The sequence below is a fragment of the Podarcis raffonei genome, chromosome 1 (genome assembly GCF_027172205.1).
Source record: "Podarcis raffonei isolate rPodRaf1 chromosome 1, rPodRaf1.pri, whole genome shotgun sequence".
Taxonomy (NCBI): domain Eukaryota; kingdom Metazoa; phylum Chordata; class Lepidosauria; order Squamata; family Lacertidae; genus Podarcis; species Podarcis raffonei.
In genome coordinates this window covers 28,562,906-28,587,175 of record NC_070602.1, presented here as the reverse complement: position 1 = coordinate 28,587,175, position 24,270 = coordinate 28,562,906, and the positions used below count along the sequence as shown (strand labels likewise).

At 42.6% G+C, this 24,270-nt stretch overlaps 1 protein-coding gene across 19 annotated transcripts in view; it reads left to right on the top strand.

The window, feature by feature from the left end:
• Nucleotides 1-24,270, top strand: part of NRXN3 (neurexin 3) — a 1,132,087-nt gene that overhangs the window by 560,178 nt on the left and 547,639 nt on the right. For all 19 annotated transcript variants that reach the window (XM_053378036.1, XM_053378027.1, XM_053378045.1 and 16 more), the window contains one exon: nucleotides 3,039-3,158. In XM_053378036.1, the coding sequence (XP_053234011.1) occupies nucleotides 3,039-3,158 (120 nt within the window). The remainder of the gene's footprint in view (nucleotides 1-3,038; nucleotides 3,159-24,270) is intronic.

The window sequence follows — 24,270 nt, the reverse complement described above, 5'->3', positions numbered from 1 at the left end:
TTCATATGAGCTTATGCCATCTTTACTCCCCAGCCCATCTCACATAATCCTCCCTTAAATCCCATTGAGTTGTGAAATTATAACTCGCAAGGTACTAGAAGGAAACTGATCTAGCAGGATGAATCTGAGGTGGAGTCTCATTTAGATTATCTTTGGACACTGCTTCCTCTTGGTCATTGGTGTCAGTGTGTATGAATGTGGCAGTTAACTCCCTAGTAGAGGAGCCATGGAGAAAATGCTCATGTCAATAGAATCCAGCCAGAGAATACCTGCTTTGAGTTCAATCAGACAAAGTATTCCCCCATAAAAGCGAAACAGGTGTGTTGTTTGTGAAAAGCGGCAAGAGGGTAAAATCCAAAAGCTGCTTCTCCTGTAAGCCTGGAGCCTCCCTTTTTTGCTGCTGTCATAGCCCATCTCCTTAGATGAAATCACTCACAGGCACTGTGTTTGTAAGATGGTAGCACTGCTGTTGCAGCTGGGCAAATGGTAGCACTGCTGTTGCCTGCAGGTGTTCCTGAGGCTTGTTACACAGCAGCTCAAATCCTGACAGAAGCTCTGGGTTTGTATCTCCCCCTGCCCCTGGTGCGTTAATATCCTGAACCACTCCCATCCTGCTGATGCCACTCAGGCCAGCCTGTTGCCTGTCTGAACAGAAGGATGCAAGCTAGATAGCCATACACAGAGAGGCTTAAAGTTAAACCAGTTCTGTTTCCCAGGCACTTACCGTACATGCAAAAGTATGATGTTTTCAAGCACATCAGGACAACATGTTTCCCATTTTTGTTGCTTTGCCATGAGGTTGCTTTGAAGTGATGCCCTCGAGGAACACTGGAACATAGGGAGAGTCAGAGCCTTCACCCATCCAGTTTAGTATTCACTACAGTGACTAGCATCTTCAGGAAGGAAATTGTTCACAGCCATACCTGGAGATGCTGGGGCTTGAACCTGGAAACCTGGCATATATTCTATCATCGAGCTATGGCTTTTCCTGGGCTGGGGGACAAAAGGCATCCATCCCCTTGTGAAGCAGACTTAGCTAAAGAGGGTCCCTTGTGGGGCTTTTTCATGTGGGGCACCTCTTCAAAGGAGGGGTAAACTCTGAAGTATCCCTCAGTTTGGATTTTAATACAATTTTAATCAGGTTCGCCTCTTTTTTGAGGGGAACATTCCTGAACGCCCCCCCTCAAAAAAACACACCTTGTTCTTGGGCCTTAGCCCATTGAACTTCACCTCAGCATTGTTGCTGTTCAGTGGAGTTAGTTTACCCAATGAGCTGTCAGGTGTCAAATGAAAAATAGTCAAGTGGTTTTACTTGCATGTGAGAACCAGGTGAGGGGTTAGGCCTGGAAAGTCAGGTTTAGATTTCCTCACCACTGTCGGAACTCTTCTGCTTCTTCACAGCCCTGTAAGAAGCAGAATGTCAACAAGTAAAGTTCATCTCATTGTCCCATCTGAACTCATCACTTGATGAATTTTCTTTGCCCTTGGCTGAATAATAGTTTGCACAGGGGAAAGGATGGATCAAATGCCAGGAACTGAGATCCAGTAAAGGAGACAAGTCCCTGCTTCCCACTGCAGCCCCTTGCTTATTACAGCATGTTCCAGAGGGTACCTCAGCTCCACAGAGCAGATTCTCAGGAGGTATGGGGGGGGGGAGGAGTTGACTAAAACTGCCTCCCTCAGAACTGGTGAAAGTTTCTTCTGCCATTCCTCCAGTGAGAGTGTCCCCCAAGCAGAATTCCACTCACTGGAACTCTGGATCCAGCCCATTAAGCTCTGCTGCACCTGCTTTTGTTTCAGCATTTTCTTGGTCAGTAGTATACCAGATGAATCCCTCTACTGTTCCTTTGATGGATATAAGAGCATTGTTGAAAATACAGAAGTGTAAACTGCTGGGTGTTTTTCTTCTTCATTAGTTGATCCAAAATGCAACTCTCTGTTGATGGTCGTAAGGGAGAGTTCATTTTTTCTAGTCTTTCAGATCTGCTGAGTTTGGTAAAATAGCAAGACAAACTGTTTTGTGCATGGCAGATCTCACCTCCTTCCACAACAGTGAAGGAGGAAAAAATCCCTTTGATTGATGGATCTCAGAGGATGCTGTTAATTCATTACACCCAGATGGCTCAGTGGCTTGGACCAAGTCAAAAAGTGTGTTCCTCATCCTGAAATCTCCACAGTTTTTGCTGTTGTATTTAAGGGAGAGGAACTGAAGCACAGTATTAAATAATAATGGGGAATTAACTTGATCTCCTATGGCAAATAAGCATAAAATCAGTGGTTCCTACCTGCAGTCTGCAACTGGATCCTCAAAATATGAGTGCACCCCCTTTGTTTCCTATGGAGTTCTGCCTGTGTGTGAACTAACCCAATGGCTAATCCCAATTTTTGTTTCTCATATTTCTGGGGCTGAAAATAAATTGCATTGATACAAAGGGTCAAGAGGCAGGGTCAAAGGCACCAACAAAGAGCAGGAGCTGACACTGTACCAGGTCCTACCAAACATTTTCCTTTCAAAGACCAGCTGATAGGTCTTTGGATAACGTGGACACTTACTAGAGAAATGAACTGTCAGTTCCCTTCTCCCTTTCCAACCTGCATTGAAGAAATGATTGGGAGTCCCAAATGACATCCCATCCTTGATGAAAAGCAATCATGAGGAGGCAAGTAATAGACAACTTGGAGAATCAGACTGCATTGTTGAGAGAACTAGGATGATTATGGTGACTCTTGGCATGGTGGGGAGGGCAAACTTCAGTTCTTATCAGCATTTCTTCTGAGCCTGCCTAAGAGGGAATATGCTACCTTCCACACCTTCTTTCTGCTGCGTGCCACAGTTTTCTGTTTGTTGCTGAGTGTGCAGTTCTCCATGTCTTCTGTGTGTCCTGGATTTCTGTTGCATGTCCATGAAATAGGGAAAAAAAAGTGTTTGGTTTCCTTTTCTTCTTCGGTGCATGACGACAATAAATAATGGTCTCGTATTATGACTCTTTTCCAATCGCTGCTCTTTCTTTCTTGCTTTCCTCACTATCCCATCTCAGGACCAAGCACCACTTGCCAAGAAGACTCCTGTGCCAACCAAGGCATCTGCATCCAGCAATGGGAAGGCTTCATTTGTGACTGTTCCATGACTTCCTACTCTGGGAACCAGTGCAATGATCGTGAGTACCAGCTTTTTATATGGGATTTTGCAAGGACCTAGAAGGCATTTGATGTCTGGCTTGGTAGCTTAACACTGGGTGTGAATCCTAATGTCGGAGCTGCCTCATCATCTTGCTAGGCAACTAGCTTTAAAAGCTAGATTACTTGAAGAAAGAGTAGGATAATTATTTTTCCTTTGATCTAATATGAAAGTTCTTGAGTGCATTCTGTTTTCATATTTAAAGACAAATGAAATGAAAGGGGGCTATTGATGTTCTTTTTATAGCATCCAGATGGAACTGTGTGTGCTAGACAGTAATCAGAGTTTTACTAAATGAAGTACATTAACTTCTTAAAAGTTTTCCAGCCACAGTGTCCGGTACTTAGTCTTGTCTTAAGTGGCTGCAAAAGCTGAAAAGGTATCAAATTGAACTCTTGGAGGCTTTTTGGTTCTGCAAATGATGTTCACAATTTCCTGTTGGTGATTGTGTGCTAAGGTGTCACTTGTTGGTAGACTTTGGCAGTAGTAGCCAGTGTGGTCGATATGCACTGTGGAACTGCTCTCCTGACACCAGCATCAGTGAAACTGTCGTAGACAGTGTTGGAGTGATGGGCAGTTTGGATGCTCTGGTGGGAGTGCCTGTTTAGCTTCACCAGTGCATCTCTGCAGCCACGACCTGGTTCCTTCCCTTCCCTGCTCCAGTTCCATCCAGGCAAGCTGAAGTGATGCTGGTGTTGGGAGGGTGGCTCCATGGTGCTGTTGCTACTGGACTTTGGTCCTGTGTTCATGTTCATCTTTGACATGGTAAAGTCACTGTGAAATGGATCTTCTGACTGCCCTTCTGTATAATGAGAATGAGTTTAGCATGTCCTGGAGATCCACTGAAAGCTAAGCTCTCCCCACAGAACTCATAATGACATTTAGAAGATGTATTCTTCAAGCAAAAATGACACATTAAAATCACCTTGTGGTGACTTTACCACATTCATGTTTAAGATGGGAACTGGGTGTTTCATGAGCCTACAAGGGTATAGTCATCCTTTAGTCATTCAAATCTTGCTTTCAATTTGGTCACTCCAACTATCATTATATGGAACACTACATTTATCTAGTGTTAATGTGGGGAAACCCAAGGTGCGTGTGGGGAAATCATTGGGAGAGCAGGAATTTGATGCTGATCCACAAATGCAGCAGACGTGTGTGACACACTTTCCCCCTTGGGTGATGCCATTTGGACTGCACATGAGATATCATTTGTTTGGATAAATTTCTTTTGCACCCTATCAAAACAAACAAAACAAATTGCTTCACACATGTCAAAAATTGGCACATCAGAGAAAAACTTGGCCTAGAATTCTTTTTCCTCATAAGGTACCGTATTTTCGCCCTATAGGACGCACTTTTCCCCCTCCAAAAATCAAGGGGAAATGTGTGTGCGTCCTATGGGGTGAACGCAGGCTTTCGCTGAAGCCTGGAGAGCGAGAGGCTCCCACGGCTTGCGGAGAGCTGCCTGTTCTGGGGGGGGGGGGGATAAAAAATTTTCCCTTTATTTCCCCCCCAAAAATCTAGGTGCGTCCTATGGGCCAGTGCGTCCTATAGGGCGAAAAATACGGTAGTTTTCTGTGTGCACACATGTGTTCCCTGCATCGGGGAAAATTAAAACTTGCAATCTTCCAGCTGCTCTGTGGCATGTGAATTGATGCATGTATAGATAGCTAGTTCTAAAATCCCAATCAAATGCAGTGCAGCCAGATGTATATCAATAGGCACAGAATTATTCCCACTTTTGTCTTTTATGCAGAGATTCACAGCTCAATTATAGTTAGTAAATATGCCCTAAGCTCTGTCCAGGAAAAAGATGCCTTTTCTGGCTGTCCTCTTCCTTTCCCTTCCCGTAATTTTTCTTTTTTCTTTTTTTAGCATGGCACTTATCTGCCCCACAGTGCCCCGTGAGACACACTGACACACATCTTTGTCAATCATAGGCATGCTTCTTAGGAAACCACTTTACACAGAAAATGCAACCCTAGGACCTATGAAGCTGCATTTAAATAAGTGTTGTGGAGTGATCTAAAAGGGTTAGTGACATCATGCCCTTTCTGGGTTCTAATGAATTGGGCCACATGATTCCAAAGCACTACAGAACCCATTGGCACTAATGAATTCAGACAGACTTCAAATTGTCAACAAGTTCATTTCTGAGTCTGTAATTAGAACTTCCTTAATGTTCAGGAATCAACAGATAGGGTGTCATATAGGGCAATTGGAGGGCAGATTGATGTGAGTGAAAGTGACTCTTCGTGGGGTTTCTTCTGATCCTTAAAATGTGCATCATAAGACACATGTTATGTATGCAGGCATCATGTAGGGAGGGCTGTAAGCATGCCTGTTTTCTAGAGAAGGCACTAAAAAGACTATAAAGAAAATGTCACAGAAAAATGCTGGAAGGCACTGAAGTCCTTTATATTGGCCCTCCTGGCTTTGCTAAGGTCATCAAAGACCTGGTTCTGAAGAAAGGCTCTTGTCTTTAAAGAGCAATGTGTCAAAAGTGGCCCCACTCATACAAGGAAAAGCAGATTTGAATTGTCAACAGCCAGGTGTCTCTTGCATTCTTGTGCTGGTGTTTTAGAAGTGGTTGTGGTAGGAGGATGTCTCCAGAAAGGAGCGAGAAAGGTAAGTTCACAATGATCGCTCTAAACCTGTTGTGCTGAGATCTGCAAAAGGTATGTCCTTGGTTGTGTTATGCTTGCAAATGATTGCTTGGGACTGGACTTTTTACAATGGCAGATTTTGTTCTTACAGTTCTCCAACACACTCTGGGGTGGATAGCATCTTTCCAATAATGTTGCACAAGTTCCTTGCTGTCCTGAGTGCCATGTGATCCAGATGCTAACAGGGGTGTATGTATTGTTAATTCGGCCAGAGTAGAAATGCTGTTCAAACACAGCTGGCAAGTAATGTATTGTCAGGTAATTTGGGTCACAAAGGTTCTCATGTGTCCACAATAGGTCGTAAGATGATATAATATTGTGAGAAACTTCATAGTGCAGCAATGGACCTTGTAAACTAGGCAGCCAAACGTCATGGAGCCATCCAGTATAGTTGGTGATATTTTGTTCCACTAGCTTAGGCTTATTTAAACTGGATCTTGATGAGTTAAGCTGAAAATTTAGGGGCTTAGTATATTACATCTTCCTTCTCCTTCTCCCCTCACTCACATGTCTGAACTGCTGCCGTGGAACAATTGCACTGGCCTCTATGGTCAGAGATGCTTTGGTTTACTGCTGCAGTTTTCCTGACCTTGGAAGTTTCTGCAAGTGTCACCAGCAGCCTTTTAATTCTTCTTCCATGTGTGAGTCCAGAAGGAGAAAGGCAGAAGAAATGAAGTAGCAACAGGTAGCATGTGGATTAGCCCTGGGACATTAGCCAAAGTATAGTCTATCTAGGTACCCTTCGCACAATTAGCTGCAACTTGCCCAATATCCCGTTTCGTGCAAAGACCAATGAAGGGCTGATCTGTGGCTTTATTGATGTGACATGAGATGTGTATTGGCTCGAGGAAAGCTTTTGTCTAATTTCACTGTTGATCCAGTATGTGTTCTACATTACTTACTAATGCAAATAAGTTATGAATATTTAAATAAAACTACTTAGAAATGGTAGTTAGATCACAGATGGATATGCCGTTTTTCTTCCCGTTGGCTATGACCATGTGGAGGCCTTTTAAAAACCACTCTTGCACCAATGACCAGGAGTGCCTGGCTTGCAGCAGATCAGTCACCTGCAGGGGGCTCATGTGTAAACAGTAAAACACCAAACAGATGTCTGTTGCTACATCTGTCAGGTGGCCATTGATTAGTTGTCCTTCGTTTTTGTTGTTTCTGTGTATGTTCAAATTATAGGTTGCAATACATTATTGATTGGTATTGTTAAAACAGGTTTTTCGTTCAGCCAACAGGAAAAACAAATTGCGCCTCTCTCTTGAATATGTGTCCACATACGCTTCTAAGCTAGATTCCTTAATGTTAACTTTGTGGTGGGGTTGCGATGCCTGCATTTTCAGTTCCCATGTTGCATTGGTAATGTCTGACGTTCTGCATCCCAAGGGTTATCCAAATGGGTCAGCTTTGCCTCCTTTTCAAACTGAGAAGGTGAATGTTCATAATTGTACCTGTTGCTATTGGGGCCAATTACATTGTGCCTGGGTGGGGTGGCCTCTGCAATTTCATTGCCAGTACACTTCACTGACAGTTGATTTGCTTTAGCAAAAGCCCCCCTTTTGCCACTGTTTAATTACCACCCATTTATTTCTAATGTGCTCAATTTGTTACCTTACAGATCAAAACAATATGCATGAAAGGGGTATGGGGTGCAGGAAATAAATCCACATGTATCATTAGCTGTTGATGAATAAACTTGTAAGCTGCTAATTTTTACCCGGTAGTAGTCTTCAGTGCTGTTTGCAAACTCAGTGGAAAGACTTGGTATGTATATTTGAAAGAGATAGAATTCAAATCACACAAATTGTAGCTCAGGAGACCAGGACACACCCTATCCTACTCTCTTCAATCTTGTTTGCTTCACACTGTCTGTACCTCTCTTTTCAACAATCTGTGCCATTCCTGCAATCCTTGAAAAACATTCTATCCTCATCCCTCTACTACTACTCTGTATTCTACCTAGATAAGAAGCAAAAGTTAAAATGTGGCATGGCTTTTATAGATCCCAGGAGCAATATTGGAAGTGGCCTTTTGCTTCATATTTCCCCTGGCTTTCATTCCCTTTCTCACATCCCAAGTCTTTGCAGCAGCCTTCATACAGAAGTGCGCTTTTGGTTTTTTGTAGCATCGCATGCCAAACGAGAGCAATGCCTTCCATTGTGGAAACTGTCCAAGGAGCTTTTAGGTTCCCCTCAGCAAGCACCGAAACACCTCTCAGCAACTGCAAAGCATCAGGCTGGGATGCAGACCAAGAGCTTGTATGCAGGCATGTCCGCCTGACATATTGTTTTGTGTACTCCTCAGGGATACTGAATTAGCCCTGAAAATAATGAGAATCAACGTCAGAAGAGTTGGTTTCCAAATGTTTTGCGTCAGGTGTCCACAGAGAGAACCTGAGGAAAGCTCTCTAGAGCAGAGATGGGGGAACTTTTCCAGCCCAGGGGACACATTTCTTCGTGGGCAATTTTCTAGGCGCCGCATGCCATGGAGTGGTCAGAGGCAGAGGTGAATGTTAGTGAAGCAGCAGCTGCTTACCTTTGTCCAGTAGTCTGTATCCGAGCTATGCAAAAGTCAGAGGTTTTGACGTATACCCCACACATCTGTGTAAGTGAGAGGCATTATCACAGCTGAATGACAGGTTCCAGACAGGCTTGAAAAAGCATGAAAAATGGCTGTTCAGAGACCTGGCCTTAAGGACAAGGGGAGTTTCCTGGAAGAGCCCCGGGGGCCAAATAGTGGTCTCATTAGCCCCCCCCCCCAGCCTGATGTTCCCTATCAGTGTTCTAAAGGATATCCTCTCCCTCCCTCTCATCTGTTCTCCTCATGGTACTAAGGCCCCATCTGTGTTTCAAATGTATATTGGCTGTATATTTGCCTGACTTGAAAAACTCTGGATTTGTTTGGTACTGAGAATTCTTTGTTACAGACTCTTTGCCCCTCTTGCAGAAATACAATTTCTCAGGTTCCCTGGAGAAGAGAATGAGTTTGAAATCAGTTTAAGTCTGTGGCATGAATATCCCCCGAGAGTCAGACTAAAGAGAGATACTTCCAAAGACACAGGAGGAATTGATTAATTTTAGGCTTTTCTTGTCTGCTCTGAATCTACACTCCTCATAGCCCATGTGTAGAAAGGAAGTTCCATTGAAATTCTGATGACTTGAAGGGGGATATTTGTATTTTAGAATGAATGAGGAGCATTCTGTGAACCCATCTGCCCAACACAGCTAAGCTGGAGCTGGGGGTGTGGGGGACACATTTTACAAAATGCACCCTCCTCCATTCCAGCAATTTTCCAGCAAGGCTTGTGAAACCAAACAAAATAGTTCCCCTCGCTGTGATTTAGCTGCATGGTGCCATTATGGCATTCTTGCTGCCCTCACTCTGATATGGCTTTGTGTCTTTGTCACATAGCCAGATCTGATCAGCTCTGTGTCTTGCTTACTGCATCTCCCATAATTATTTGGGATTAACTCACAAATACCATATTTTAAAAATGGCTTAGAAATGGCAAGGGGGTGGCTGATGAATCAGACAGCTGATGGAGTGCTAACCACACTCCTGCGGTACAGAATGACTGTTTTGCATTTAATATTTGATGTGTTGGAATTCTAATAAATACTTTTTTTTTTGTTTTGTTTTTAAATGACAAGTCAGGGAAAGAAGCAGCTGCAAACAGGTGGTGTTTTCTTTCCACTTCACTTTTATCTCCCAAATGTTGGTGGGTGAAAAATTTGTTGTGGCTCCACTTGGGATTGATAAGTGAAATAAAATGCTAAAGACCTCTGTCCCTTCGGAGTAGCAAATTCTTCATCCTTTAGGGCAAAGGAGGGTGGCCTGTGGTGCTACCCATGTTTCTTGACCACACTTTCCATTTTCCCGAAACATTGGCCTTTCTGGAACAGATGGGATGTGGAGTGCAACATCCATTGGGTGGTAGGTTCCCCACTCCTGCATTAATTAATTAATTAATTAATTAATATCCCACCCCCTCCTCCCAAAGGAGCCTAAAACCTAGAAGGAATGCTCCCTAGATCCACATGAGATTGTAGTTGCGAAGCTGAAATGTAAGTTAATTCCCAAACGTTGTCACTGTTAGCAACATGGGGCTGTGTGAAATTTTAACAACAGCTCCCCACTCTGATAGACTTTTGCTATGCGTCAGTGTTTAAGTACGTGCAGATCTGATCCTTGTGCCTGAATTGTGCACTCCTCTTCCCTAGTAGAATCAACTGATTTCTCTCCTGCCACTCCTGTCTGTCACCTTGGCCAACATGGAAATGGCTAAGCTGATTGGAGTAATTTTTGTGACAGCTTGTTGCGTGCAACATTTTGACACAAGAACTGCAGTCATCCCCTGGTGGTATGTGAATCTGCAAACATGTGAATGCTGTATCTGCATGTACAATAGTCTCATGCATCCACTGACATAATTGGATGGAAGCAAGTTCAGCAGTCATCTCTGAAGATCCCTTAGAAGCCTTATTTGATGGAGACAGTGTGGTGAGCTGAATAAATCCATACTACAAATAGAAACTGTGTGTGTGTGTGTGTGAGTGAGTGTAAATGTTTCTTTTAAAAAAAAAATGATGGAGGGAAGAAAAACAGAAGCAGGTTAAAAGGATAAGCCCAGGCCCATATTCTTGATTGTTATCCAACCTTCCTAATATGCTCATTATTGCCTCTCATTGGAAGATGACTGCCTACTGATCTCCAGTGGAGTTTAGCTGTGCATGGAGACATATCTCAGCAATGTTACAAGCTTGTTATCCAGGGGCTGTTACAATAGGCTGAGCTGTGGAGCATTGTGGAAAAACATGAAAATTTTAAACTCAGTTGTCTCAATAACAATTCTCGAGAGGAAGCTTTAGGTGGGTTATTTAGACACTTCTGAAATAGACTTTATATCTCTGAGTGTGTTAAAGGAGCCGGAGGGATGTATGTGATTATTCTATGTGGAGTTGCTTCATATTACACTAAAAAGAGCATTCTCCATCTGGAGAATCCAGCTTCCAGGGCTGAATTGCCTTTAGATCAGGGTTAGAAAAAGGGTCCACACCCCTACTTCACAAGGATCTGAGCATGTAACCTGATGTACCTGACTGATGATGGATGGAGACCTTTGCAGTGCACTCCTTTGTCCTGAGCTGGGTGTTGGCACACCCTTGTTACATCCTCCGTTTCACAATCTGGCACAAACTCCACTGCTGACACTGGTTCAAATTGGGTAGTGGGGTGTGAATCCCCAGCCAAAACCAGTCACCCATATTCCAGGCTATATTCTCCTCTTCTGCAGTTTCCCCCTACCAGCTATAGAACAACACTCACCGGATTGCCTAATATTTCACTTAGTGCAGCAAGCAAGTCTGTCACATGTCATTCTCTCTAGCCTGAGGCAGAGACCTGTATTGATTAGAAGTGGCAGGTTTCCTTTATAACTCAGTTTTGATTTTCAGAAGCACTCTGTTCCTGGCATTAAAAATTGTGACACCCCGCCCTCTCAGCTTAAGCAATATAACCGTCATTGGTTGTGCTTTTGACATGGCTTTGATTAGATGGAGCTGGTGTGATTTGTGTAAATGCCAGTGTTTCATAGACAGTAATGTTAAATAACTGCATAAGCAAGAGCAGGATTTTTCAAAGCTTACCCTCGTAGCTCTTTCATAAAATATACTGAAGGAAGCTCAACTGCTTTAATAATTATTCTTTTTCTTCCCAGTTGCCACCAGATGGCCCAGGAATTGAGTGATAGGAAGTTTCAACTAAACAGTTCCAAAACCTTTCACTCCTGCTGGGATTTCTCTTGTGACACTTTAAAGTTGGACCAGCAATCTGTTTGACTCATGGAGACATATAGTTTTGCTAATTGCTATTTTTTTGATACTGGAGAAGGTCAGGATGGTGGATCTGTTTTGATTTCTCTGCTTTTCAGTTGCCTAATCTTAAATTCAGTGAGCCACAATTCTGCATGCATTTGCAATTTTTTAAAAATAAGGAAGTGCTCATGAAAAATAACTAGCATTTTAAAGCAAGTTTCTCCTAATAAACACATTTTTGCAAGTGTTTTCCTCTTAATATAATGCATTTTTGTATATTAGTTTTCACTATGTATTCTGATGCATACTTCTAAGGTGTACAACTTTTTGGACTGAAGACTGCACCGCAATATTCAAATAAGAGTTTATTTTGAAAGATAGCTGTGTTTCCATTCGCATATTGTTTCGGGAAGTACAAATAAGATAGGCTCACATTAAAATTTATGTCATAAGAACCTAAGAAGAGCTTGCTGATCAAGCCAATGGCCCAATTAGTCCAGCATCCTGTTCTCACAGCTGTCCAACCTGATACCTGTGGGAAACCAGCAAACATGACCTCAGCACAAGAACATGCTTCCCTCCTGCATCTCCCAGCAACAGGTATTTAGAAGTATTGCTGCCTCTGATTATGAAGGCAAAGTATTACCATAATGGCAATGTCCCCACCCAAGATTTCATGTAGAGGTGCTAAACTGGAGGGAGCTTGTTTCTGCAAGGCTCCACATTAAGCTAAGCCAGTCAAGCATGGGGATGCTTGAATAATTTGATCCCTGTGGATCTCCTGTATGCAATATCCTGATCTTCATCTCTTTTACTAAAACAGAGATCAAAACTATCCACAGGATTCTGCACTTCTCTTGATGCTGTGGCACAGTTCTTGGCAGTTTAAACTGCTCAAAATAGATATTTAAATGTGTATTTGAATACTTATTTCGAGGATTAAAAGATTCACAGATTACTGTAAAATGGAATTACAGGTAAGACAAATGCAAAAGTGATATGAACTAGAATTAGACAGGTTCACTCATTCCTAATTGAGAGACTTCTAATAATAATCATGTCTTTGGTGCATGTCAGCATTGAGAGTTCTTTATTCAAGACTTCATACATCAGTATAGCATCAATGCATCAATAAAGAACCATCCAAGAAGTAGGGAGGAGGAATAATATTTCATGCAGGCTGCAGAAAGTATTTAGGCTTCTGAGGACTGGTGTGTGCTTGCTTTTAGAATCCAGTGCCAACAGATATTTTCACAGATCTAGCAAGGCCTGCAGATGTCAGGAAATCTGATAGGGCTTTGCTGGAATATATACATCCTTCTATTTTGTCCGAGCTGGAGCTAGGAACCAGGGCTGAATTTGGTGGCCACCCTATTGTTCATCATGGGCTCAAAGAAGGGGATAATACGGAGTTGATTTTGAGTTGGGTTTTGGTTTTGGTTTTGAATACCTCCATAGTCACACTCTCTCTCCCAGACTGCCTTCTAGTATTATGAACTCTCCAAGGTGCTGAAGCCAGCTCCACATCTAAAATAACTTGCTTGACTCTGGTATCAATAATGCACCCGCCAAGCATAAATTGTTCTTTTCAAATGGACATGGGCCGTCATCTCAACAGAAACATGGTCAGGGGTCCAATTCATCTTCCCTTTGCTTGTGCTTCTAACTTAATTGCCTCGCTTGGCCCAATAAAAGCCTCTGTCAGCTTTGCTGATTTCTCATAACTATCTGTCATAGCAGCTCCTTTTTGCCTCCAAATTGCACTAAATGACCTTCCAACTGCTACATCTCTGCCCTGCTGATCTCAGGTGAATGATGAAGATGGATGACAGGCATCACAGGCCATCAGTCATGTGATTGGTAGGGGCCTAGGAAGCATCTGTGTCTTTTATAGTTCATCTGCCACAGATCTTTCCTAGCTCTAACAGACAGACAGACAGACAGACAGACAGACAAACACACACACACACACACACAGAGAGAGAGAGAGAGAGAGAGAGAGAGAGAGAGAGAGAGAGAGAGAGAGACTCTGGAGAATGTTCTGCCAACTAGGACCAAAGTGGCTACTTTAAGACCATATCTGGCCTTTTAAGAGCAGCTGGATCTGTGCACATTAGCAAGTAGAGGCTAATGATTTCGAGATTTTAATACTGTGAGAAGCATCACCTGCTGATCTCCTCAGCATCACCGGCCCAATTATTCTGCTCATTTGGCAATTTTTTTCTGACCTTTTTTTTCTTTTTAAAGAAAGCAATGTGTGGACTAGTTTAAAAAGCAAATTAAGAGAATATAAAACCCAGAAAATAATAAAACAGAGCTAGGTCAAATGAGTATCAGCCTGCAAAATGCTGCCATCACATAGAGCCACAGTGTTATAGGAAACTATTTTTCCCTGTTGCCCAGGGTGGTCTATCCTGACCACCAGCAGTTTTCCAGGATCTCAAGCAGAAGAAGGTCTTTCACCTCACTTGCCACCTGATCCTTCTAACATACCTCTAGTATGTTAGAGAGATTGAAACTGGGACGTGCTGCATGAACAGCATGTTCTCAACTGATGAGCTGTGAACCCGTCAATATATTTATAGAGCTAGAAATTTTGTTTAAACTTCCTTTAAGCATTTTTTTTCTTTGGATAGCATATTTGAAACCTAATGAAAGGTCAGGGCTCTTGAAACATTGTCTGCTGCAACTGTGTGCCATCCAGATGTTGTTAAAACTCTACCTCCCACCTTGCCCAACTACCATGGTTATTGCTCAGAGATTAGTCATTGTCTGATACATCTTGAGGTCACCAAGATAATATTTAAATGCTACTTTTAAATGCATTTCCCCTAAAATATCCCCACACCTCTCTCTCTGTGTGTGTATTCAATACAACCATGTTAAATCTATTTTGACATGTGCCTTTGAGCCTGAAATTGCATCAGGACATTTGGGAAGTGCAAAACCTGTTGGATAACAAAAATTCCGATCTGCACATAAATCTGGCAAATGCCAATCAGGTCAGTTGTATCAGAATTCATAAAGACTGAGCCCCTCAAGCAGCCCTAACTTTATGCTCTGGGAGGTGTAGGAATGCTAATGCTAATAATAATAATAATAAATTCCCATGTGTGAACTGTGAGAGGTTGTGAGAACTCTGCCACTTATCATTTCTAATTATTAAAATAGTCTTGTTATTTGGCGACATAACAGTTTCCATCAGTCTCTCCTTGTTCTGTTATTAGTGGGAGATACTAAAACCTTCCAGGTATTTACTCAGTTATGGGGTACTGAGTATTTTTGACAAGGAAAAATGTAATGAACTTCATTAAGACCAGCTTGGATTGTAATGGTGCCTATTTTTTCTCTATCCCCTTAAAACCATTGGGTTTGGGGTGTGATTGCATAGCCCATTTTAAGCACACGAGACCTCTAAATTCATGCTATCGTAGGCAGAATAGAGTTTCTGGCAGGCAGCATAATCAGCAGATGGTTCTCTGCCCGCACATCTCTATTTTTGCATAGGCCCCCAATGTTTATATTAGCAGTAATGAGCTTGGGCAATTATAAATAGAATGTTGTTTATTGTTTCTTCTATAAAAGAGCAAAAATGAATAATTTCTTTTTTAAAACACAAAAAGGGTAAAAACTGAACTGATGTAATGGAGATATTTCTCAGCCCAATGAAAAATCAGAGCAGTCAAAAAGCTTGCACCTCACTCATTTGGCAGAATAAAGAATGTTATTGTTTTCCTTTTTTTCTACCCCGCTAGATGGTGCTGTGGCTCTGTAAGTCAACCAAATGCACGCAGACACCACACAAACAAATACACCCGTGGATTGCAAAGAGCAAACCACAAATGAAGTTAGAAGAATCCATTTCACTCTTGCTGCCTTCTCCCCTCCCCTCCTTTCCAAATTAATCTCACAAAGAGGTTTTCCAAGATCACAAGCTCTATTTGGCTCTGGGCAGTTTTCATTTCCCCTCCTTGCTTACAAAACCCTGCGGTTCTGCCATCACTTAGGACAGTTTAGGAAGCTGCTATAGGCTGCATGAGAAACTGCATTTGGGGAAACAGTGTTATTAAATAGCATCACGACTCCTCGGGAGCATTAAGAACAGCTATCCTGTCTTGACATGTCCACTGAGTGTAGCTTAAATATGTGTCACCCTGAGTGCAAGAGAGAGAGAGAGCAGAGAAAGTGATGGTGTTTATCTTACAGTGAACTGCTTTTGCTCTGCTACAGTGAGTATTGCTTTAGGTCCAGCCATGGGGATTCAAAGCTGTCCATTCATGGATGACAGAACACACAGCGAGCAGCAGTTTCTCACCTCCTCTCTCTCTGATCCTTGGGTTATCCTTCCCAGGTACACTGGTGGATGTTGAAACCTCAAAAGGCAAGGAAGGACGAGGAATGATGTAATTTCCTGAGCATTCTAGAATGGAACCTTGACACCCTGGGAAGCATCTACAGTGCCCAGTCAGTGAGCTGATCATCCTTTATAGGACCTTTCTGCTAAATCAGGGATGAGGAGCCTATAGCCCTCCAAAAGTTATTGGACTCCAACACTCATCAGCCAGCATGGCCAATGATCAGGAATGATGGGATTTGTAGTCCAGTAATATCTGGAGGGGCCACAGTTTCCCCAGTCATGTTCTAAATGAAGCAAGGAGGGAGAATGAGAAATTTGTAGACATTTGTAGACATTTATTTGTTTGTGTGTGTGATTAAAATTGCAAGGTTCTCAGGTGGAAGTAGTACGTCTTACAAATATATAAGTGGTGTAAGAGATCATTTTTGGTTATTATAAAAGTGAAACCATAGTTCAGTCGTGTACCCACTGGCAATGCAGATGTCTCATACCTTGTCTGCTTTGAAAAAATACTGGAGTTACCCCCCCCCCCCGAAAGATGGTAGGTGATTATATAGCATCACTGCCAGGGGCGAAATAGGGTGACTTGCTGCCCCCCCATGCCTCACCCCATGAAATGCCTAAATAACAATGCCTACTGCATGAGTTTGACCAAACTGTGGGAGGCAGTGGAAGACAGGAGTGTCTGGCGTGCTCTGGTCCATGGGGTCACAAAGAGCCGGACACAACTAAACAACAACAACACTGCATCACATAGCTTCTTCCCAAGGACATTTGTGGCTCCATTTTTCAAATGACACAGCAGTTGTGTTGCTGGCTAGATCTCATCTGATCTGTGTCTTTGCTTTTAAAGTGACTAAAAGGGGGAATGGGGAAAGAAACCCTCAGACCACATGGCAGTATATTCTGCAAATGTTACTATCCCCACCTGAATATCCTTCCACCTGAATGTCTAGTGCTTCTAATGTTCAAAGAAAATAGTGAGAAATTTGGGAGGTTGGACATTCAGTTCAGCACTCAACTCATGCCACTTAAAGGTTTGTAGATTTCTTCCATTAACGGCTTCCTTCCCTATACTTTCTAGTGGCTAGTTTCACCTTCTGTTGATGGCCTGGGCTTCCCATTTTCATTTGGAGGCCAAAAACATTGTCCATAGTCAAGGGAAAGATGCCTCAAGTTTGTTTAAGAAGCAGCTTCTTTATTTAATCCTCCTGAAATTTCACAGCCTAAGCTAAATTGACAGCATTGCTTTAAATAACGACTCTCTTTCCATAGTTGTTGCAAAGGTTACACACTTGCTTCAGGACTCATTTGGACCTGAAGTCCTGAATCTGCAGTTTTCCAGTGGGCAACTATTAATCTGATAGGCTCTGCTGTAAATAATCACAGTAAATGCCATGTAATGTATCTTCACTGGGGCAGGAGGGGAGCTTTCCATCATGGAGTCACCATTAGCAAGTTGTTTGAAGTCTCCACTAATTGTCTGAAAAGGGAACACAAAAGTAAACTTTTCCCCCCTCTTAGCTTCATGTTGGCCACACTTGCACCTCACAATCAGCCAGGGTTCTGGGCTTATCTTGGGTCTCTTTGAAGGAGCATTACATTCAGTCATTTTGCTCCTCCTTTTGCATGAGCAGGTAAAACTAACTAGGAAGGACTGGTAAGCCCAGTATCCTGAAACAGGCCAGAATGGTAAACTGGAGTCTTTAAACTAGGATTCGTAGTTGGGAGCCAAAACCAGGATCCCAGGCTCACTCATCATGATAGCATGCCCTTTTCCGATTAGTTTTACCTGCTTGAGCAACCAGGAGTGAATGGGTCTCATGCAGATGCAAAGTAGGCTAGGAATCCTGGCTTACTGTCATGAAGTGCAAATGTGACCATTGTTTTCTCAGCAAAGATCAAAAACACATGGGCAGAGTGAGGGAAAGGCAGGATATAAATATAATAATAGAAATAATCATCATCACGTTGGCTACAAAGCAAAGCTTTCCTGGTCAGATTAAGCTGGTGATTTTCCCTGTGTCTAAGAGCCATTTCTGTATCATGAGACATTCCTCACCAATGCAAAGACTTTTGGAAGGCCATCTACCAGGAACATAAATAAGGAGAATTGCATTGGGATGGGCAGCCCTTTCCATTGGTGTTTTATTCTCCAAGATGGTCATGGGCAGAGCAATCCAAACCCCTTTTGCCAGATTGGATTGGAGGAAGGTTGAATTAAGTGGAGATATCCCTAAACCCAATCCTCCTGAGTGAGCCAGACTCCTGTCAGTGCTGGCCTCCCCTTTCTGCCACTGTGCATGCAGGGGGACAGAGGCCCGCTGGCTAGGCCCAATGGGGTCTAGCAGAAAGCCCCAGAAAAGGGTGTTCTGAAGGTGAGGAGGGTGAGGGGTTGAGCTGAGATGGCTTGAAACCAGCTCAACTTTGAGCTGGTCTCACAGCTGTTTCACAATGACATTAGGCTCAATACAAGCCTGCTCATCCTGCTCCCCCCACCTCCACCTACCTCCATGTCTGCTATAAAAGTAGCAAGGCTGTGGATTCAGCAATGGCTCCACTGCTTTGCAAACTCCCGCTGGCAGAGTGTGTTGGTGTTAGAACGGCGCCCTATAAAGAGTTATCCATAAAGTATTCTGATGTGTTGTTCAAGCAGGGTCTCTTGGTTATTCCTTTGCAGATAAGAGTCAGGTGTTGGCTAGCATTTGAGTGGCTGTTTTAAGGAGATCTTCACACGTTTACACACTTTAAACTTTCCTGAGTGGTGAGAAGTTCCAGGAGCTATACATACTTGTTTGGCTTCCTTTGGGAGGGGAGATAATTGGAGACTTGTGGTATTCTGCTGTATTGTGGCTCTATTCCAGCCATCTTTGCATTTTTGTGCAAATTTCTTCAACCGAAACTGGGCTGCAAAATTCAGAGAAGTGTGTGATCCAATGGATAGCTTGGTTCCAATCTGCATTTAAATATGAGACTGGCTAATTAGGTCTGTTTGCTTTGAAATGTGAACACATTCATCCTTCATACCTAAGCATTTCTGCAACCAACAAATCCACTACCCTATATCAGGTCCCCAGAGAGTGAGAAAGAGAGGGAGAGAGAGAGAGAGAGAGAGAGAAAGAAAGAAAGAAAGAAAGAAAGAGGAAACGTCTACATACCCCGAAATACATTACTCTGAGAAGAGTAGATAAAATAAACAGTGAAGACCTTTAATGAGAGATGCAGACCTGGGAAAATATGTGGGAGGGAGCTCAAGCTTTCAGGATGCTAAACCAATACAGGGCAGGCTCAGGCTAGCTCTGGATATTGACATCACGTTGGCCAGAAAAAACTTGGCCACAGTCCATACCCCACCAACACTAAAGGCTAGTATCTAAGATGATATTTTTGCTAAGCATATTCACTTTCGGTTCAGAGCTTCAGGGCTGTTTGTGAGCATATTTTCCATTCTCTTTGCAAAAAGCATAAGAAGAACTCTGCTGCATCATATTAGAGATCTATCTCATCCAGCCCCCTGTTTTCCACACTGGTCAACCAGAAGCCCACAAGCAAGACATGAAGGAAGTAGTCCTCCCATGCTATGGCTCATCAGCAACTGGTTTTCCAGTAAATGCTGCCTCTGAAGCTGGAGGTTCAATATAGTTATTCTGTTTTTTAAAAAAATGATATTTATTCAAAGTTTCAAAAATACATAAGTATAGAAAAAGAACAGAAAAATACAACAGAAGATAAAAAGAAAAAGAAAAAGAAAAAGAAAAAAAGAAAAATACAAGTCCCATATTGCATCTTTTCATTTGCTTGTTTCTTGGACCTCCTCACGCCTCCCTTTTTGTATTCTAGCTTAATTCGTTATTTCAGCAAATTCTTCCCATCTTTCTCAATTTTTGTTTAAATGTTTATCTTAACAGTCTATCTTATTTAATTAACTCAACATAGCCTTTCCATCTTTTACATAATCTATTATTCAATTTACCTTAATTTCTTTAACCTTATCTTACCTTAAAAACCTTAAAATTCAAAATTTAAACCATATTTCTACATAATTCCTTAAATCCTTTCTACTAAAGCCAATTAGTTCCTTTCCAGCATAATCCCTAATATTTCATTAGTGTTACACTAATTCCCAAAATAGAAAGAATTTTTTCTTTTTATACTCTAGTTTTTATCCAACGTCCCTTCTTCCTGATCTCGGGTTATGTCAGTCCTTTCTGACCGTTGCACCCAGTCCATCAATCTGGTGATCTTATGTCTGAGGCCCTTAAGTCTCTTCTATGCCCCTTCTGCAGATTTTCTTGTTCTTGTTTGTGTTTACGCTCTTCTTTATCCTTTGTTGGTTTCTTTCGTAGTTTCTTTCCTTTCTCCTTGAGGAGTGGGTCTCTGGGGAATTCCAACCAGTGATAATCTCCGTTTTCCTTCATCAAGCTAGCCCATTCCCCCGAGTCCCACTCCCCGTCATCGTCATTGTAATCCAAAAAGTAGTTATCCAAAAAGTAATTGTCAACCTGTTTCATAGTCCCACCAGAATTGAGAGCTTCCTTGACTCCAGACACTTCCAGACACACTCCAAGTTCAATCTTCCAATGCAGCAGCCTTTGCTCCTGCAGGACTTTAGGTCTCACCATTTGTATTTGTATTTCTTGGGATACAGTCGCAACCTCTTCCATCTTCATCTGCCCTTGGACTTGCCCTGTCAAACCAGTTTCCTGTATAATTTCTTTATCCTTGTTTCCTGTTAATTCATATTCACTGGCTACAGCAGTCATCAAGTCCAGCTTTTCATTAATCAAGTTCATTTTCTCATGGAACTGCTCCAGCAAAGCATTTGTTTTGCCAAGGGCAGACACCAAAACTTTCTCCCAACACATTTCTGTTCAAGGTCAAACGACTGGTCCCACGATCTCAATCTCGCAGCTGTGAAGTCTCCGAGTAAACTGCAACAACAAACTGACAGGCTCCCTCTAGGGGACACAATTTTCATTTGTATCCATCTTTAAAAAACGTATCCAACAAAGGAAAGTTACTTTCGATTTTTGAATACTTTGTTTCTTTAAAATGCAGAAATGCAGAAAGCAGCGTTGAAGTTAATTTGTTTCTCTTTTTTAACTATCTGTCAAAATGCTCCACTTTTAATCAATGGACATCTCCAACAATTTCTGTCCTGACACCCCGTTCCCAGGTTTGGGACGATGGAAACTTATATTCCTTTACTCTCTCTCCTGCAGGCTTAAACAGTCAGATCCCCCCCCCTTTTCTCCTGCTTCCAAGGGGGTTTTGTTGGTTATAGATGCAGGAAATTTCAATCTTTAAAACAACTTTCCAGGCTATTAGGTTGCAGGGTTTTTGCTTCAGTCTATTTACAAAAAGCGGAAGGCGGACTTCCTGTTTACACCTTTCCGCTTCGGTGCCAAATTAGTACTTTTTTTCCTTATTCCCCAATCTTTAAACTTGACCTACTCACGGGTAGTCATTTGATAGCCGAATTATCACAGGAAAAAGGTCAGCGCTCTCCGGCAACAGCCATGCAGCTTCACTCCACGGAAGAAGCAATTGACTCTCAGCACCGCGCCAAACACCCCGTTTCACTCCGGAGCTCGTTACCGGGCTCCTTTGCAGATTGGGGGGCGCTAAAGGTGCCCGCCGAGTCCCACAGTCACAGGCTTCACCCGCCTGTGGTTTCAGAAGGATCCCCGCTTCGCCGTAGTGGCAAGACCCGATTTCCGCGGAGCTAAATCCCTCAGAACTAGAGGGAATCCGCCATTGCCGGTGGCGCCGCCTCCGGAAGTCCCGTTCACTATAGTTATTCTGGACAATAGCTACCAGTGGCCGGTTTTACACACCCACTAAACTATGATTTAGGGTCTCAAGAAACCCATAAATTTCAAGCTAATACAAAATTTTATATTAGCTAGATGGTTAGGTTTCAATTTGTTGGATTGCAGATGTAAATGGTCAATATTTCTTCTTCCATTAACCTTTCTGTTAGAATAACATGCATTTTGGGGGTAATGCTATGTAGCCTCTTAAATTTGGCACAGAACCCTGGCATCTCCAGGTAGGGCTGAGGGAGACTTCCCATCTGAAACCCTGGAGAGCCTCTGACCAAAATACTAAGGTAAAGACCAATGGCCTGATTTGGTATAAGACAACTTCCTAAAATCGTATGTAATCTGGTTCTGATAGCTACCAGGAGACCTATCCTCCATTCACCTTTCCTTATAGGGAAGGTGCTCCTACCCTTTTACAACTCACTGAGGAACCACTTGCAAATGTTTATTAAATTATATGTGATTCCCTCCCCCCAATTTTTTTAAAAATTGGAGTGAAATACAGTACACTTTTTATTTTTACAGAATTTGTTAATAAGAATATTTAAGAATGAAAGACAATATTCTGCAGTGACCTAGAGAATAAATTACCCTCCTCTCCCCCAGTTGTAATTTGTTGTCCAAGAAGTGGCGCTATAGGGAATGGTTAAATAATTAGATCACAATGGATCTCACTCGCCTGAGATGAGAAGGGATTTTTGTTTTGGTTTTTAACTGTAGTGGGCTGCTTCCTCTTGTGATGAAAGCACCATAAGAGGCATGGAATTGTGCTATGTTTCACAATGTCAGCTTGAAGCAATTATTGGGCATTAGGCTACAGTCAGTCAGAGCCAGGACTGTCAGGTCTCTTTCTCACTCTCTTGTTGTGCAGTATAAATAAACAAATAAATAAAAGCATTCATTTCCCCTTGGGAAATGAATAAGGGAATATTAGAATAGTGGCTATTATGGAGGTGAGCTGCTGTGAATGTGCAGGGGGGCAAGTCTAGTGGAACTGATGTCAGGACTTGACAACAGAACCTTTGCCTTTCCTTTGCTGGGCGATTGAGAGGGGTATCTGTATCGTATTTCCAGACCCTGCAGGGCTGAAGACCTGTAGGATTTCCAGTGAGTAGGGCAAGACAAGATAGGACTGTTTACACAGCTGTGCATATAAATTAGCACATGTAGTTTTATGCAAATCTGTTTCTTTTTTATCCTTTTTTGGGGGGGGTTGATGCTCCCCTTTTGATGTGATTCACAAGCTGGCCACCCCAAAAGAGCAACTGTGCCTTTCACAGGAAACAATAATGGTTAGGGCTGCCATATGTCTGGATTTTCCCAGACATTTCTGGGATTTCAAAGGTGGAATTGATGTCTGGGGGGAATTTCCAAAAGGTGGTGCTTTCTGGGTGTTCTTGTTTAAACTTTTTGAAATATGGCAACCCTAGTGGGGTGTGGAAGACAGATAGCTCTGAGACCTCAAAACTGTAAAGGACAGGGCTACAGGATCAAATGGGTGTCAGTCAGGTGACCTCCTGCTAGAATCTGGGATGGTTAAGGAGGAAGCTGCTGAGGGCTATGGTTCTACCTGGGCTACCTGAGGCAGTACAATCAATTATGGGTGATGCTTCAATGGTTGTTCTTTGATCATCAGAAGGAGAGCAGAATCTGGGGCAGATGTGGGGCACAGGGCTAGTCCACAGTTTCAGACTTTCTTGTGCCTGTCTGTTTCAAAACAGATGGAAACTCACCTATCAATGGATAGCAATAGGTAGGAGAGTGGCAAAGCGGAAGTTGAAGTCTTGGAGAAATTACAGCCGTATGGTTTGAAATGCTAAAGGTAGATTAAAAAATAATCCCCAGCTACAAGTGAGATAAATATAGTGGAATGCCTTCTGCCTCATTAACACCAAACTGCTAACCTTCCTCATTACTTCACCAGAAGCTCAACAATAGAGCATAGACTATGCATGCAAAAGTCTCTAGGTTCAGCTCCAGTTTAAAAGGTCATGTGGTGGGTGATGCACAAGACGTTCCTCTGCCCAGGATCCTGGCAGACCACTGCCAGTTAGGCAATATTGGGCTAGACTGACAAATAGTCTGAGCCACTATAAAGCAGGTTCCTGCGCGCGCTCTCTCTCTCTCTCTCTCTCTCTCTCTCTCTCTCACACACACACACACACACACACTTGAGATCCAGACAAGTGTGATACATCAAAAACTGTCTATCTTATTACTACTGGACAACTGTTGGCATTTGTCCTATTTCTTCTCATGCCTCAAGCTCATCTTCATTGATGACATTGCGGAAGATGCTTGGAAGATGGCTGCCAAATGACAATCCTGTATTTTCCAAAGGCCCCAAGGTGACCTCCTCAAGGCTCATTGCACTCCAGCACTACTTAGTGTTCATATGTGCATAATCTAGCCACAG